The sequence below is a fragment of the Periophthalmus magnuspinnatus genome, chromosome 8 (assembly GCF_009829125.3).
Source record: "Periophthalmus magnuspinnatus isolate fPerMag1 chromosome 8, fPerMag1.2.pri, whole genome shotgun sequence".
Lineage (NCBI taxonomy): Eukaryota > Metazoa > Chordata > Actinopteri > Gobiiformes > Gobiidae > Periophthalmus > Periophthalmus magnuspinnatus.
Genome location: NC_047133.1, coordinates 11,386,087 through 11,399,581, shown reverse-complemented (window position 1 = coordinate 11,399,581; position 13,495 = coordinate 11,386,087). Strand labels below are relative to the sequence as shown.

Here is a 13,495-nt window from a genome sequence, read left to right as displayed (position 1 = left end):
TATGTAACTTTTCTGTTGACGCCCACCATCTATTGTTTCCTTGGAGATGTTATTGCTTTACCTGAAATGTCCCACCATATGGCATTAAACCTATCTAGTATGAATCTGTCTTGCATCTAATAAATAACATGTGCTTTTATTTGCATTTAGTTAACACGCATTCTTTACTGAAAACCAGCTCGCCTCTCCGCAGATCTGACCTGTAACTCGGCCAGGTGGCGTCATTGGCTTGTTTCTATGGTAAAAGTTTAGTGCCATACTGTGGAGCATTCCAGGCAAAGCAAAAAACAAAAACAAAAACATAATAACATCCAGAAAAGTTACATTCTGCTACTGTAAGCATTCAGTTTAAATTCTGAATTCTCATCCTTGTCGGAGTTAAACTAGTTTGTGTTTTATCTTAGCGTAATCAAAACACAGATGATTTGAGGTAAGATTACTTGAGCACATAGGTTGCTAAGCTCCCCTTCGCAGGCCCCCTTAGTTGGCACAACACTGGCAGGCTGGCACAGAGACTACATCCCAGCAACAGCGTCACTCTTTTGGGGCAGGCAGCCACGGGGCCCTGGCCAATGGAGGCTCAGGCTGGAACATCACTCCAGAGGTAGCCAATAGTAACACGACGTAAGCTCCACGGATGGCAGCCCTCCCAGATGTGGAAGACTTGAAATCCCGTAAGGAATTGAAGGTATAGAGATTTAGAGCAATGTAATATAGATTAACATTATAAATAAACGTGTGCAGGATTATTCTGTATATATGTTGGTTGTCAGAAAGGTCAGCATCATCCCATTCCTCAACACCAGTGATGCATAGAGAGGTGGGTTTGGAAGAGAAGAGCAATGTCATCCCCTAGTGGATAAATAACAAAATGGCACTTACGAAAGGGAGTGACCTGAGATAACCTTTACTATGTTTCAATTTAGAGATGTAATAATGTTGATGTCTCTTTTATAATGGCGTTTTCCTCATCACAAACAGACCTGGAGTTGTGTTTTGTTTCATTCACACATGTTTAACACACAAACCTGCATATTTGCACTGGGTTCTTCTCTCAGACAGAAAACACTCTGTTCCACCTTGTGATGTCATGTGGCAACACAGGAAGTGCTCCATTGTGTTTTTAAAAAAAAATCCATGTACCTTCGCTAGAATCATTTGGATAATTTCAGCCCTGGAATTGCCAAAATCTACTGAGCAAAAGGCGCAACAGTGCTGTTAATGTGAAAACTGCCACTTCATGACATCACAAAGTGGAACTGAGCACAACAAAACACAACTCCAGGTATGTTTTTGAGGATTTAACATCATAACATCAATCAATTTTGTCAATTTTGTATATTAACCTGACTACAACTAAGCATTCTTTACCCGTCTCTGTTAAAACACTTTGAAAGACTTAAGGTCATTTTAAGTTTTTGGACCTGAGTGCACATCATCATGAATAAACAGTCCACCACTCAACTCATGAATAATATCTACAGATTTATTGTTTTTATTTTACAGATACCCAAATCATACAGTAAAACATAACTTGACAATATGAACTATCAGCATGACCTCAGACATTTTTCCTGCGTTTCCTCTTCATTTAGTCTGTGAAAAAATAAGAAGAATGTGTATTAATATGTCGCTAGATATTGTATGAATGGTAAATCTATGCGCACACAAAAAAACAAACATTAAAGGGCCTGTATCTGATTAATTTCCATGTTTTTGAGCAAAATTAGTCTTGCATCTACATCTAATTCGAAAGCATTGTGTTGTCCAAGAAGCAGGAATACACAGTTAGCATGCTAGTTGTTATTAGCCTTACCGTGGTGTCTAAAAGTGCTTAAAAACTCATCACAGTGAATAATTAGGATGCTCGGAACGCCGAAGATAAGTGATGAGAAATAAGTTTGGACCTTTGCAAACTGTTTTAAATGGACTAGTTTTGTTTTCCACGTGTTTAAGATCATAAAAATCAGGTATAGTGCCTTTAATTAATACATTTTAATGGCCCCAGAATAATTTTTTTGGATAGTTTTGACATGATTAAGTTTAGTAAGTTTTGAGTTTCTTAAGATTTTGTTGCTAAGCTTTAAAATCATAATGTGTATAGGGTCTGAAAAATTGCACACATGTAAAATTGTACTATGGAAAATGTACTATGATAGCTTAAAATAAGAAAAAAAAAAGACAAATACACATCATATTCATAGGATTCAGTTAAAGACAACATTCAAATAAAGGTAACATTTTGATCGGATAGTCGTGATTGCTATGGCAACAGTCCTAATTTTCATCATTCGGAAACCCATAGATACATCAATAAATCAACTAAATCACATTAAACAGCCAAAACCACCCAAGACAGGATTCATATTCTGGAGTGAAGTCATTTGAAGCTGTTTTACTGTGTATAATAAATGCATAGTCTCACCTTGACCAGAGTGGCCCCCACACAGTAGACCGCAGACAGGAGGAAACACAGCAGGAACACGCAGGCCATGTACCAGCTCTCCACCCCAGTGTCCTGCTCCAAGTCCGTGTGCAGGAGGTAGTCCAGGAAGTTACACTCCTCTACGCTTTCTGCTCAAATAAAGCAATATGTGAAGTGTGAGTACAATAGGAAGTACTGGGAAAGTGAAACAGCTTGTCAAATGTACTAGAAAAAAGCAAAAACAAAACATCCCTTAGTCACATTGATTGATATTTGAAACTTGTTAAAGAGGAAGTGGTTTACTTCTATAGGGTAACTGCTAACTGCTAGCACATATTTAGATCACCATATTACATTTTATTGTTTTGAAAATGCTATATTTGCCAGAAACTACTTTGTTTTTACGTTTTTGTTGAATCTCCCTTCCCTTTGCTCTCTATGCTACATCACTCCCCCTTCGTAGCACAAAAAAGTTACCAGGAGTTGTGTCTGACAGCCCCCTTCTCCAGACCTCAAAACATTCCATTCCACCTTGTGATGTCATTTGGTGGTAGTTTAATTAATTTATATTTTATTAATTGCAAAGCATAATATTCAATTAAAACAAGAAACGAGTCCATTGGTATACAGTGTGAAATGACAGTGTGCATCTGTTATAAAAAAAATTAAAATAAATAAATACATAAAAAGATAAATAATAATAATAATAATAATAATAATAATAATAATAATAATAATAATAATAATAATAATAATAATAATAATAATAATATACAAAAAATAAATAACAAATATAAATAAATAAATAAATATAGAATGGAGGGTAGAGATCGGGTGTAGGTGAAGACAGATTTGTTTTTAGCTGTCATGCCAGAAATGCAAAATTATTAGGGATTAGAGAAAAAAAACATTATAACATGTTTTAAATCTCATATAAATAAATTTTCCATATCTGTCCATTTAAATGTGCAGAATTTGTTTTTGAAATAAATGTAATCTGTATCACCTTTTGACATAAAATGGACGTCTGAGGTACCAGTTGCGTGGGTGACTCTGCAGGTGTAGAGGGCCCCTGGTAGCATGTCTGTGGGGGTCAAGTGGAGCCAACTTTGGATGCTGAATTTTCCATCGTGGCCCCAGAGAACCTCACTGGTGTTGTAGTCACGAAGTTCAGTCGAATTATCCAGAAACCAGGAGATGTTAACGGGCGCTGGACTGAAGCCGCTCACCAGACAAGCTAGTTTATTATGACCATTTAGCAACCTCGTGAAGGGCTTGGTGGGGATAATCGATGCTATGGGATAAGACAATTTAAAACTGGTTAAAAAAATAAATTTCAAAGAATATAATCTAACAGTGACATAATTTACGTTTACTGTAATCAAAATGTATTGTAAATCAATACTCAAAGATGGACAGTGAGTTGTAAGTGGTCATCAGTGGAGGAAATGTCTGTGTTTATAAAGGTAGGTCTTTTTGTATCAAAGCTAAAGCTAATTTTAAATCTCAAAGAGGTACTTTACTTCAATGGGGCATTAACTGTTAACACTTGACATATTTAGATCACCATGTTAGTTTTTATTGTTTTGAAAATGCTACATTTTTTTTAACATATTTTGTATATTTCACTTTTGTTCTTGATGCTCTGAGTCTCCCCTCCCTTTCAGGTTTGTTAAGTTGTTGTGTACAGTTTTATATCATGCTTTTGTATAATTATGGAGAATTGTCACCCAGGAGCATAGATGACGTAGGTTTGTGGGCTGAACGTTGCACAGAATTTTACAGCTAATCATAAGAAGGGTTTGAATAATGTACCAGAGAGATCGCTAAATTTCTCAAACATGCATGGATGACATTTAAAACCACTTCAGATGTGTGTGTGTGTTTTGTTTTGTTTTTTTGATGAGGAAACAATGTTATAATATGGTGAAAAGCTAAAAAAAACAACAACAACCCAAAAACAATTAGCATAATACGCCATCTTTAAAATAAAACCACCAAACTGAAGAAATCCACATAAAAATCTACTGGGTAGTTCTTACTTACATTTTTTTATTTGTTGTTTATGTTATATTTAAATTTTGCCTGGAAAATACACAATCTAACTATTTCTTATACAAATTGATATCAGTCTGGTCCCCACTCTCTCCATTGCATCTCAAACCCAGTAAAACGTGACAGTGCAATCAGATTGTTTTGTTTTTTAGTGAGGCATATGTAAAGAAGGATCTTATTGGTCAAGCAATGATTTACGGATAAAATCAAATTCATTCAGATTAACAGAGTTTAGTGCTTATTTTTTCCAATACTGACAAACCATCCGTGTCCCTGATTGGCCACTTGTCAATCACACACATCTGAAAATGGGAGATTCACCAGTGACCAGACTCACATTTTTGTAAAGTATTGAAAAAGTGTCTATTCTGGATACCAGGCAAGTTTTAATAAAAAAAATAGTAATATGGATGGGACGAGACACAATGTCCACAAGAGAGATTGGGTCCAAGAAAACGAGACAAGACGAGAGTTTGACAGGAGTTGTAATAAATCAATTTTGCCACCCAGTTCACATTTTTCAGGCATTTAAAAAAATATTTTCGTTTTATCACTGTGTTTTGGAAGTACAGTTTCTCAAGGAGGTGTAACTCACTAGTACTTTACACTTGGATTGGAAAAAAAGGGGTCAAAAAAAAAAAAAAAAGATAATTTTCTCGTGTGTGCAAAATCTTGTGACAATTTTGTTTCACGAGATCTTGTGGCACTAGATCTTGTCCCATCCCTAAATATTAGCTCCTAATTCCTAATGTTATCCATGATTATCCATGCATAACTCACTGTCCGCTACGTAGTTCTTTAATATTTTTTTTATTTTAACATGACTCTGGGAAACTTCTATGGAGATTCAATAGGAGTGGAAAGTGTAGATAACATTGAGCTAACAGTGACCCAGTCGAGCGTTGTTGTGCAGACAGCCAATTCAACTGAGGGCTTTGGGGTTTTTTTTATTGTGTTTGAATTTTTTTAGATTTGGTTGAGATTTTTTGTCATGGTTTAGTCTTTCTTTTTCCTTCATCTTATCTGGAGTTTAGTTTAATCTTGGTTCAGTGCTATTTTAGATTTGAGTTTGTCTAAGTTTAGTCCGGGTATAGTCCAAGTTAAGACATGGTTTAGTCCCATTTTGAACCTAGCTTATCCAAATTTTAGACCCAGTTTAAAGAAGGTTTAGTGATGTTTTAAAGCTTTTAGTCCAGTCCATGTTTTAGACCTGATTTAGTCCAGTTTTAGACGTGGCATAGTTCTGCTGTGGTCCTGATTTTGTTCTGTTGTTGACCTCGAGGAATACTGGATAGTTTAGACCTGGTTGGGTGGCGGGTCTGGGTAATTGAATACGAGTTAAATAATGCCATACTGTGGAACATTCCAATATAAATTCCAGCAATAACAAAGCAATATAATGAATGTGTATGTGTTGCCATACCAAAAACATCTGTTATGGTACTGGTGAATGGTGCCGGTGACGATTCATGCCTCACAACACAAGAGTAGGTGGAATTTTCATCTAAAGTGTTGAATATGTTCAGATGACTACTTGTAGAATATTTAACGTTATCTTTGTCCTTCCAAACTGGAGCATTAGTTTGGCTGGAAGATGGAATCCTGATGCCATTCTTCTCCCAGAAAATGATGACCTCCGGAGGATAGAATCCAGAGACAAGACAGTCCAGAGAAACAGGGTCCAAAGGGGATAGCTCGTTGAGGTCACGGTGGGTCAGTGTTACAATAGGTGGAAATTGCTCTAGATTAAAAAAAAAAAAAAGAAAGTTTGGTTAAAAGTGTAATGGAGACTTGCAAAATGTCTGCATCTGTCAAAGGAACACAAAGTAAATTTTCTGGTGGCAGTTCTTCTCCTTAAAGCTTCCACTGTATGGCATTATTAACGTATCTATGGAGAGGCAATTCTGCTCCCAGTAAAATGCCTGTTGATTAAGGTATTTTTGAGGACAGAAATTAAATGTAATGAAAAAAGTTTCATGGATATGTTTAATGCATCCTGTGGAATACTCTTGGTAAAGCAATAACAAGGCTTGAAAATGAGATAGGAGAACAGTCAACATCTTGAATTATAGGTCGAGTGAATACATAATTCCAAACAAGTCATTTAATCGATTGTGAAGTGTATTGTTTTGATGAGTACCTCTGCTTTTGCTTGTGTCTTCTTTAAAGATGTGGTTGGAGCAGAGATGCTTTGCCTCACAGGTCACTCGTTTGTGTGCGTGCCAGTCCTGTGCTGACAAACTCAGCTGGCTCAGTAGGGTCTGAGTGCCATTACTCTGAAGTACTGGAGCCTCAGCATGAACGCCTCCAGACTCAATCTGCTCATTTATTTTCCAAGTCACTGTGAAACTGTCCAGAGAGGGGCCAACCAGAAGGCAGGAAACGGTCAACCTGGTAGCATTTTGTTGAAGCTCTTCCAGTGGAGGACCTTGGACATACACACCAACAACCTTAGATGCTGGTGGAGTGACTGAAAGAAAGAAGAAAATTAAATACACTATTGTAGACTCATAAGTCCTACTTGAATTACTGACATTACCTGCACATACACTGACGTTCTCCTTGTTTATTCTGTTCAGAGATTTGTCAGACACTTGACAGCTGTAGACCTTTCCAGTTTTCCACTCTGTTTGAGGCACTTGCAGCTCACTGCTCACCACCACACGTCCATCTGCATTCAAACTGATGGACACTTTTGATCCACTGGATCTCTGGGTCTCAGAGATCCATTCAATGTGCGGGTCAAAGCCCCACGCTGTGCACAAGAGCGTCTGATATCCTGATTCGTCACGGGGGGCCAAAAGGAGCTTGACTGAAGGCTCCACTAAGAAAGACAGAGCCCCAATTCCTCTCATTATCTGTAGTATTAAAAGGCACACATGCTGTGGTCATAAACACAAGAGGACTCTTACCAAAGATGCTTCCTGTGGGTGTGGAGGTGACTTTGTCAGAGAAGCCCTGGATCACTTTGCAGCTGAAATGTTTGTCTTTGGTCCAGTGCTTTTTAGGGACAGAAAATCTTCTGCTGATCGAAAGGAGGCCAGAGCCCTTAGGGAGTTGGACAAAGTCTTTAGAGGAAATATCAACCCCGTTGGACTGAAAGGTCACATAGAGGTCAGCGGAGGACATGCTTGTGATGTCACACTCCAGCACAGCCCTATCGCCCTTCAACAAATCTGGAAGAGACCTCCTGATGGACACCACTGGAGCAGTGTCTGAAGGAACTGAAAAAGAACCATGTCCAATAAGTTTGAGTTGTCTTGTTGTGTGGACTGAATCCATGCTGCTGTCCTCTCACCTTCCACACGGACAGTCTTGTCTGTGGTGAGGAGGCATGCATGCTTTACACTGCAGGACACATTAGCCACGCTTTTCCATTGACTGGGTGGAAGTGTGAGTTCACTGATGATATGAGTGGAGTTCACGTACTGCCTCACTGAGTAACTGTTTGCATAGTTACCATTCATCCACCAGGAGACTGTGGCCTCAAATACAGTGCACACTGAGCAGGAGACCGTCACATTAGTGGAGGAGGTCATCACGGTCTGGAACGAAGGGAGTGTCACCAGAATCACAGGAGGGGCCTTCAAATGTGGTGCCACTGAGGGAGAATATGGAGTGTAAGTTACCAGGTTAGACATGTATGTTCAAATATTTTAATTTTGTCTTTGGTTTCTTGTTAAAAGCTAAGAAAATATTGCAGTATAAATGAGACTCTTTAAAACTAATACAGTATTATGCACTATTTGTATTGTTATTGGTCTTTAAACATGCTCTTGAGTACTTTTGCTCTGGCATGTCATGTTTTAGAACTTAAAATAATGGCTATCTTCCAGCAACAGACACCTTATTTTTACAGATGCACTCCCTATAGTGGGAACTGGGGATAGGCTGCCATCTACTGGCAAGGAAGGGATTTACTATCGTAAAATCAGTCAACAAATAGTTAGGAACATGCCCTGACATGTCAATGTACATGTGTAGATATTATGAATGTGATGATGACTGATGATAGAAATGCTCTGATTTAGATTTATGGACTTAAACATAGAGCAGGAGACCTGGAGAGTTTTACCTGGGGCATAACAATCCTGTGAAATTCAAAATTGGATTTTATTTAGTGCTTAGAGGGAACAGACCTATTACACAAAATTAATCAAGCAAGTGGAAATAAAGCAAAATACAACTCCAGTTATGTGTTAGGTAAGGGAGCAATGTTATAACATGGTCATACTGGTAATCCAGGCACAATGCTTAACAGGGTTTTGGATGTTTTGGATGAGTGAATTAAACCTATGATAAAGTATTTTTTTGTAAAAAAAAAAAAAAAAAATGCAGTGGAAAAGTGTGACAGCTAAACTAAGTAGGATACTAATGGGGCAACAGGATCTTTAATATATGTTGTCAGGCACATTCTTGATCCTCACCACTAGATGGCAGTAGACTGATGGCTTGGCATGTTTACCTGCACATACACTGATGTTCTCCTTGCTTATTCTGTTCAGAGATTTGTCAGACACTTGACAGCTGTAGACCTTTCCAGTTTTCCACTCTGTTTGAGGCACTTGCAGCTCACTGCTCACCACCACACGTCCATCTGCATTCAAACTGATGGACACTTTTGATCCATTGGATCTCTGGGTCTCAGAGATCCATTCAATGTGCGGGTCAAAGCCCCATGCTGTGCATAAGAGCGTCTGATATCCTGATTCGTCACGGGGGGCCAAAAGGAGCTTGACTGAAGGCTCCACTAAGAAAGACAGAGCCCCAATTCCTCTCATTATCTGTAGTATTAAAAGGCACACATGCTGTGGTCATAAACACAAGAGGACTCTTACCAAAGATGCTTCTTGTGGGTGTGGAGGTGACTTTGTCAGAGAAGCCCTGGGTCACTTTGCAGCTGAAATGTTTGTCTTTGGTCCAGTGCTTTTTAGGGACAGAAAATCTTCTGCTGATTGAAAGGAGGCCAGAGCCCTTAGGGAGTTGGACAAAGTCTTTAGAGGAAATATCAACGCCGTTGGACTGAAAGGTCACATAGAGGTCAGCGGAGGACATGCTTGTGATGTCACACTCCAGCACAGCCCTATCGCCCTTCAACAAATCTGGAAGAGACCTCCTGATGGACACCACTGGAGCAGTGTCTGAAGGAACTGAAAAAGAACCATGTCCAATAAGTTTGAGTTGTCTTGTTGTGTGGACTGAATCCATGCTGCTGTCCTCTCACCTTCCACACGGACAGTCTTGTCTGTGGTGAGGAGGCATGCATGCTTTACACTGCAGGACACATTAGCCACGCTTTTCCATTGACTGGGTGGAAGTGTGAGTTCACTGATGATATGAGTGGAGTTCACGTACTGCCTCACTGAGTAACTGTTTGCATAGTTACCATTCATCCACCAGGAGACTGTGGCCTCAAATACAGTGCACACTGAGCAGGAGACCGTCACATTAGTGGAGGAGGTCATCACGGTCTGGAACGAAGGGAGTGTCACCAGAATCACAGGAGGGGCCTTCAAATGTGGTGCCACTGAGGGAGAATATGGAGTGTAAGTTACCAGGTTAGACATGTATGTTCAAATATTTTAATTTTGTCTTTGGTTTCTTGTTAAAAGCTAAGAAAATATTGCAGTATAAATGAGACTCTTTAAAAACTAATACAGTATTATGCACTATTTGTATTGTTATTGGTCTTTAAACATGCTCTTGAGTACTTTTGCTCTGGCATGTCATGTTTTAGAACTTAAAATAATGGCTATCTTCCAGCAACAGACACCTTATTTTTACAGATGCACTCCCTATAGTGGGAACTGGGGATAGGCTGCCATCTACTGGCAAGGAAGGGATTTACTATCGTAAAATCAGTCAACAAATAGTTAGGAACATGCCCTGACATGTCAATGTAAATGTGTAGATATTATGAATGTGATGATGACTGATGATAGAAATGCTCTGATTTAGATTTATGGACTTAAACATAGAGCAGGAGACCTGGAGAGTTTTATCTGGGACATAACAATCCTGTGAAATTCAAAATTGGATTTTATTTAGGGCTTAGACAGAACAGACCAATTTCAAAATATTAATCAAGCAAGTGGAAATAAAGCAAAATACAACTCCAGTTATGTGTTAGGTAAGGGAGCAATGTTATAACATGGTCATACTGGTAATCCAGGCACAATGCTTAACAGGGTTTTGGATGTTTTGGATGAGTGAATTAAACCTATGATAAAGTATTTTTTTTGTAAAAAAAAAAAAAAAAAATGCAATGGAAAAGTGTGACAGCTAAACTAAGTAGGATACTAATGGGGCAACAGGATCTTTAATATATGTTGTCAGGCACATTCTTGATCCTCACCACTAGATGGCAGTAGACTGATGGCTTGGCATGTTTACCTGCACATACACTGATGTTCTCCTTGCTTATTCTGTTCAGAGATTTGTCAGACACTTGACAGCTGTAGACCTTTCCAGTTTTCCACTCTGTTTGAGGCACTTGCAGCTCACTGCTCACCACCACACGTCCATCTGCATTCAAACTGATGGACACTTTTGATCCATTGGATCTCTGGGTCTCAGAGATCCATTCAATGTGCGGGTCAAAGCCCCATGCTGTGCACAAGAGCATCTGATTTCCTGACTCGTCACGGGGGGCCAAAAGGAGCTTGACTGAAGGCTCCACTAAGAAAGACAGAGCCCCAATTCCTCTCATTATCTGTAGTATTAAAAGGCACACATGCTGTGGTCATAAAGACAAGAGGACTCTTACCAAAGATGCTTCCTGTGGGTGTGGAGGTGACTTTCCGAGAAAAACCTTGGCTCACTTTGCAGCTGAAATGTTTGTCTTTGGTCCAGTGCTTTTTAGGGACAGAAAATCTTCTGCTGATCGAAAGAAGGCCAGAGCCCTTAGGGAGTTGGACAAAGTCTTTAGAGGAAATATCAACCCCGTTGGACTGAAAGGTCACATAGAGGTCAGCAGAGGACATGCTTGTGATGTCACACTCCAGCACAGCCCTATCGCCCTTCAACAAATCTGGAAGAGACCTCCTGATGGACACCACTGGAGCAGAAACTGGAGGTTCTAGAATCAAATCAGTAACAAATCAGTACCACGGAAAATGTATATTCCATATCAACATCCAATTATAAATAATTAATTTATGTAACCTGAAATATCGACCCTCTGCTCTGTGGTGGGGAGACAGATATGTTCAGCTTTGCAGGTGAGGGAAGACAGTTTTTTCCACACATGAGGGGACAGGTCCAGGTAGCTGATGACATTAGTACTTTTGACTGTTTCATAGCTCTTATATGCAGAGGGCTGTCCATCCAGGAGCCATGTCACTGACGCCTTCACCACACTGTGCACAGAGCAGGTGGCTGTTATCTGGGACACTGCAGTCTCTATGATTTGGAAACTGGGAGTCTCCAGGTGAACAGCAGGGGGCATATTTGGTATCACTGCCATGAACAAAAAGGTACACAGTAAGAATGAATATGATTCAGTGTACACTGTGAGAAATTGGAATGCACAGAAGGCAGGCGATAAATGACACAGGAAGTAAAGTCACTATCACCAGTCTGCAGCCGGTTCACCTGATCCTCACTGCGTGGATGTAAACTGACACACGTGAGAGTCTACTCTAGTCTACTCTACTTTGTACTTAAAAAAATTCTTCAATCTGAATTAAGTAAAATATTTACGAAAATTATATATATATATATATATATATATATATATATATATATATATATATATATATATATATATATATATATATATATATATATATATATATATATATATATATATATATATATATATATATATGCATACACACATATGATATAATATATATACACACATACACACACATAGCCACAGTGCAAATGCAACCATTAATTCAGTTTGAATCTTTTTTTTAAGTATAAAGTAAAGTAGACAATACATGCAGTGAGGATCGGGTGAACGTGCTGCAGATTAGTGATAGTGACTTTACTTCATGTGTCAGTTATCATCTGCATTCTGTGCATTAAAAAGCATTTACACCACATTTCACCAATAATAATGGCAAAGTTTTGACTTTCATCTAATATACAAGTACAATGCTCTGATCTTTTGAACACTTAAGGCTCTGAAAGCGAGTCATTTTGCTGTAGACAGGAAACAGCTTTGCCATATACCGCTGAAGTCTTTCTGCTTGAAGATTCAAAATCTCATCCAATCAATTTGTTTAAAATCCTGTAGTGTGTGGCGGGCTTAACTCAAATAAAAATCTTTCTATATTTTATTTTTAAATCCTCAAAGACCTTCTCACAATGAGCTTCTTGATGAAGTCTCCTGAAATGGTTTTCACTTCAAAGGTGTGCTACATCAGGGTCAACAAATGCAAAAGTGTAAACCAAGGTTCAAAGCTATCTATTTACATTACATTATTATTTTTTTAATCTAAGAGTTGTTTTGAATATAATTTTTCATTGCTACATTCCATATTGGTCCCTTCATAGTTTTGATGCCTTCAGTGAAAATCTACAATGCAAATAATTGTGGAAAATAAAGAAAAATATATAAATAAATAAAGAAAAAATGTGTCTAGCCATTTTTGACTAGTATTATATGCATGTCATGATATGAATACACAACATTTGTACAATTTCTCCAACTCTTGTTTTTTCTAAAAGCCACTTTTCTTCACTTACATTTACAGATGTTAATGGACTGGCTGTGCTTCATGTTCCGGTGTACTGCCGTACAAGTGAAGTTGGAGCCACTCTCCCATTGGGTCATGTCTGGCTCGATCTGACTGCTTAGGGTAAAGCTCGGGCTTTTACTGGTGCTTTTGAGCGTCCTCTGAATGGATTCAGAGTCCAGTAAGGGTTCGCTGTCTGTGTCCCAACTCACGGTCAGTCCGTCTGGATAGAAGCCACTCAGCATGCATGTGAGTTTGACTTGGGAATCCAGGAAATCTCTCTCCCATGTTGGATACATTGTGATGTTTGGAGGTATGACCACTAGCT

The 13,495-nt window shown here is 38.7% G+C and overlaps 1 protein-coding gene across 1 annotated transcript; it reads right to left on the bottom strand.

Annotated features, from left to right (window-relative positions):
• Window positions 1-534: 534 nt before the first annotated feature.
• ighd (immunoglobulin heavy constant delta) lies at window positions 535-13,495 on the bottom strand. The gene is made up of 12 exons (XM_055223781.1): window positions 13,178-13,495; window positions 11,645-11,938; window positions 11,247-11,558; window positions 10,874-11,158; window positions 9,705-10,007; window positions 7,393-7,704; window positions 7,020-7,304; window positions 6,621-6,950; window positions 5,904-6,221; window positions 3,432-3,719; window positions 2,426-2,574; window positions 535-663 (listed from the first exon to the last, which is right to left on the bottom strand). Exons 1-12 carry the CDS (start codon window positions 13,464-13,466, stop codon window positions 535-537), a joined length of 3,294 nt encoding a protein of 1,097 aa, XP_055079756.1. The 5' UTR covers window positions 13,467-13,495.

Coding starts and splice junctions, on each gene's coding strand:
- ighd (XM_055223781.1), bottom strand. CDS start 13,466: ATGTATCCAACATGGGAGAGAGATTTCCTGGATTCCCAAGTCAAACTC. Junction 6,951..7,019: donor GAACGTCAGTGTATGTGCAG/GTAATGTCAGTA, acceptor TCTTTCTTTCAG/TCACTCCACCAGCATCTAAG. Junction 664..2,425: donor TGGGGGCCACTCTGGTCAAG/GTGAGACTATGC, acceptor CGGGATTTCAAG/TCTTCCACATCTGGGAGGGC.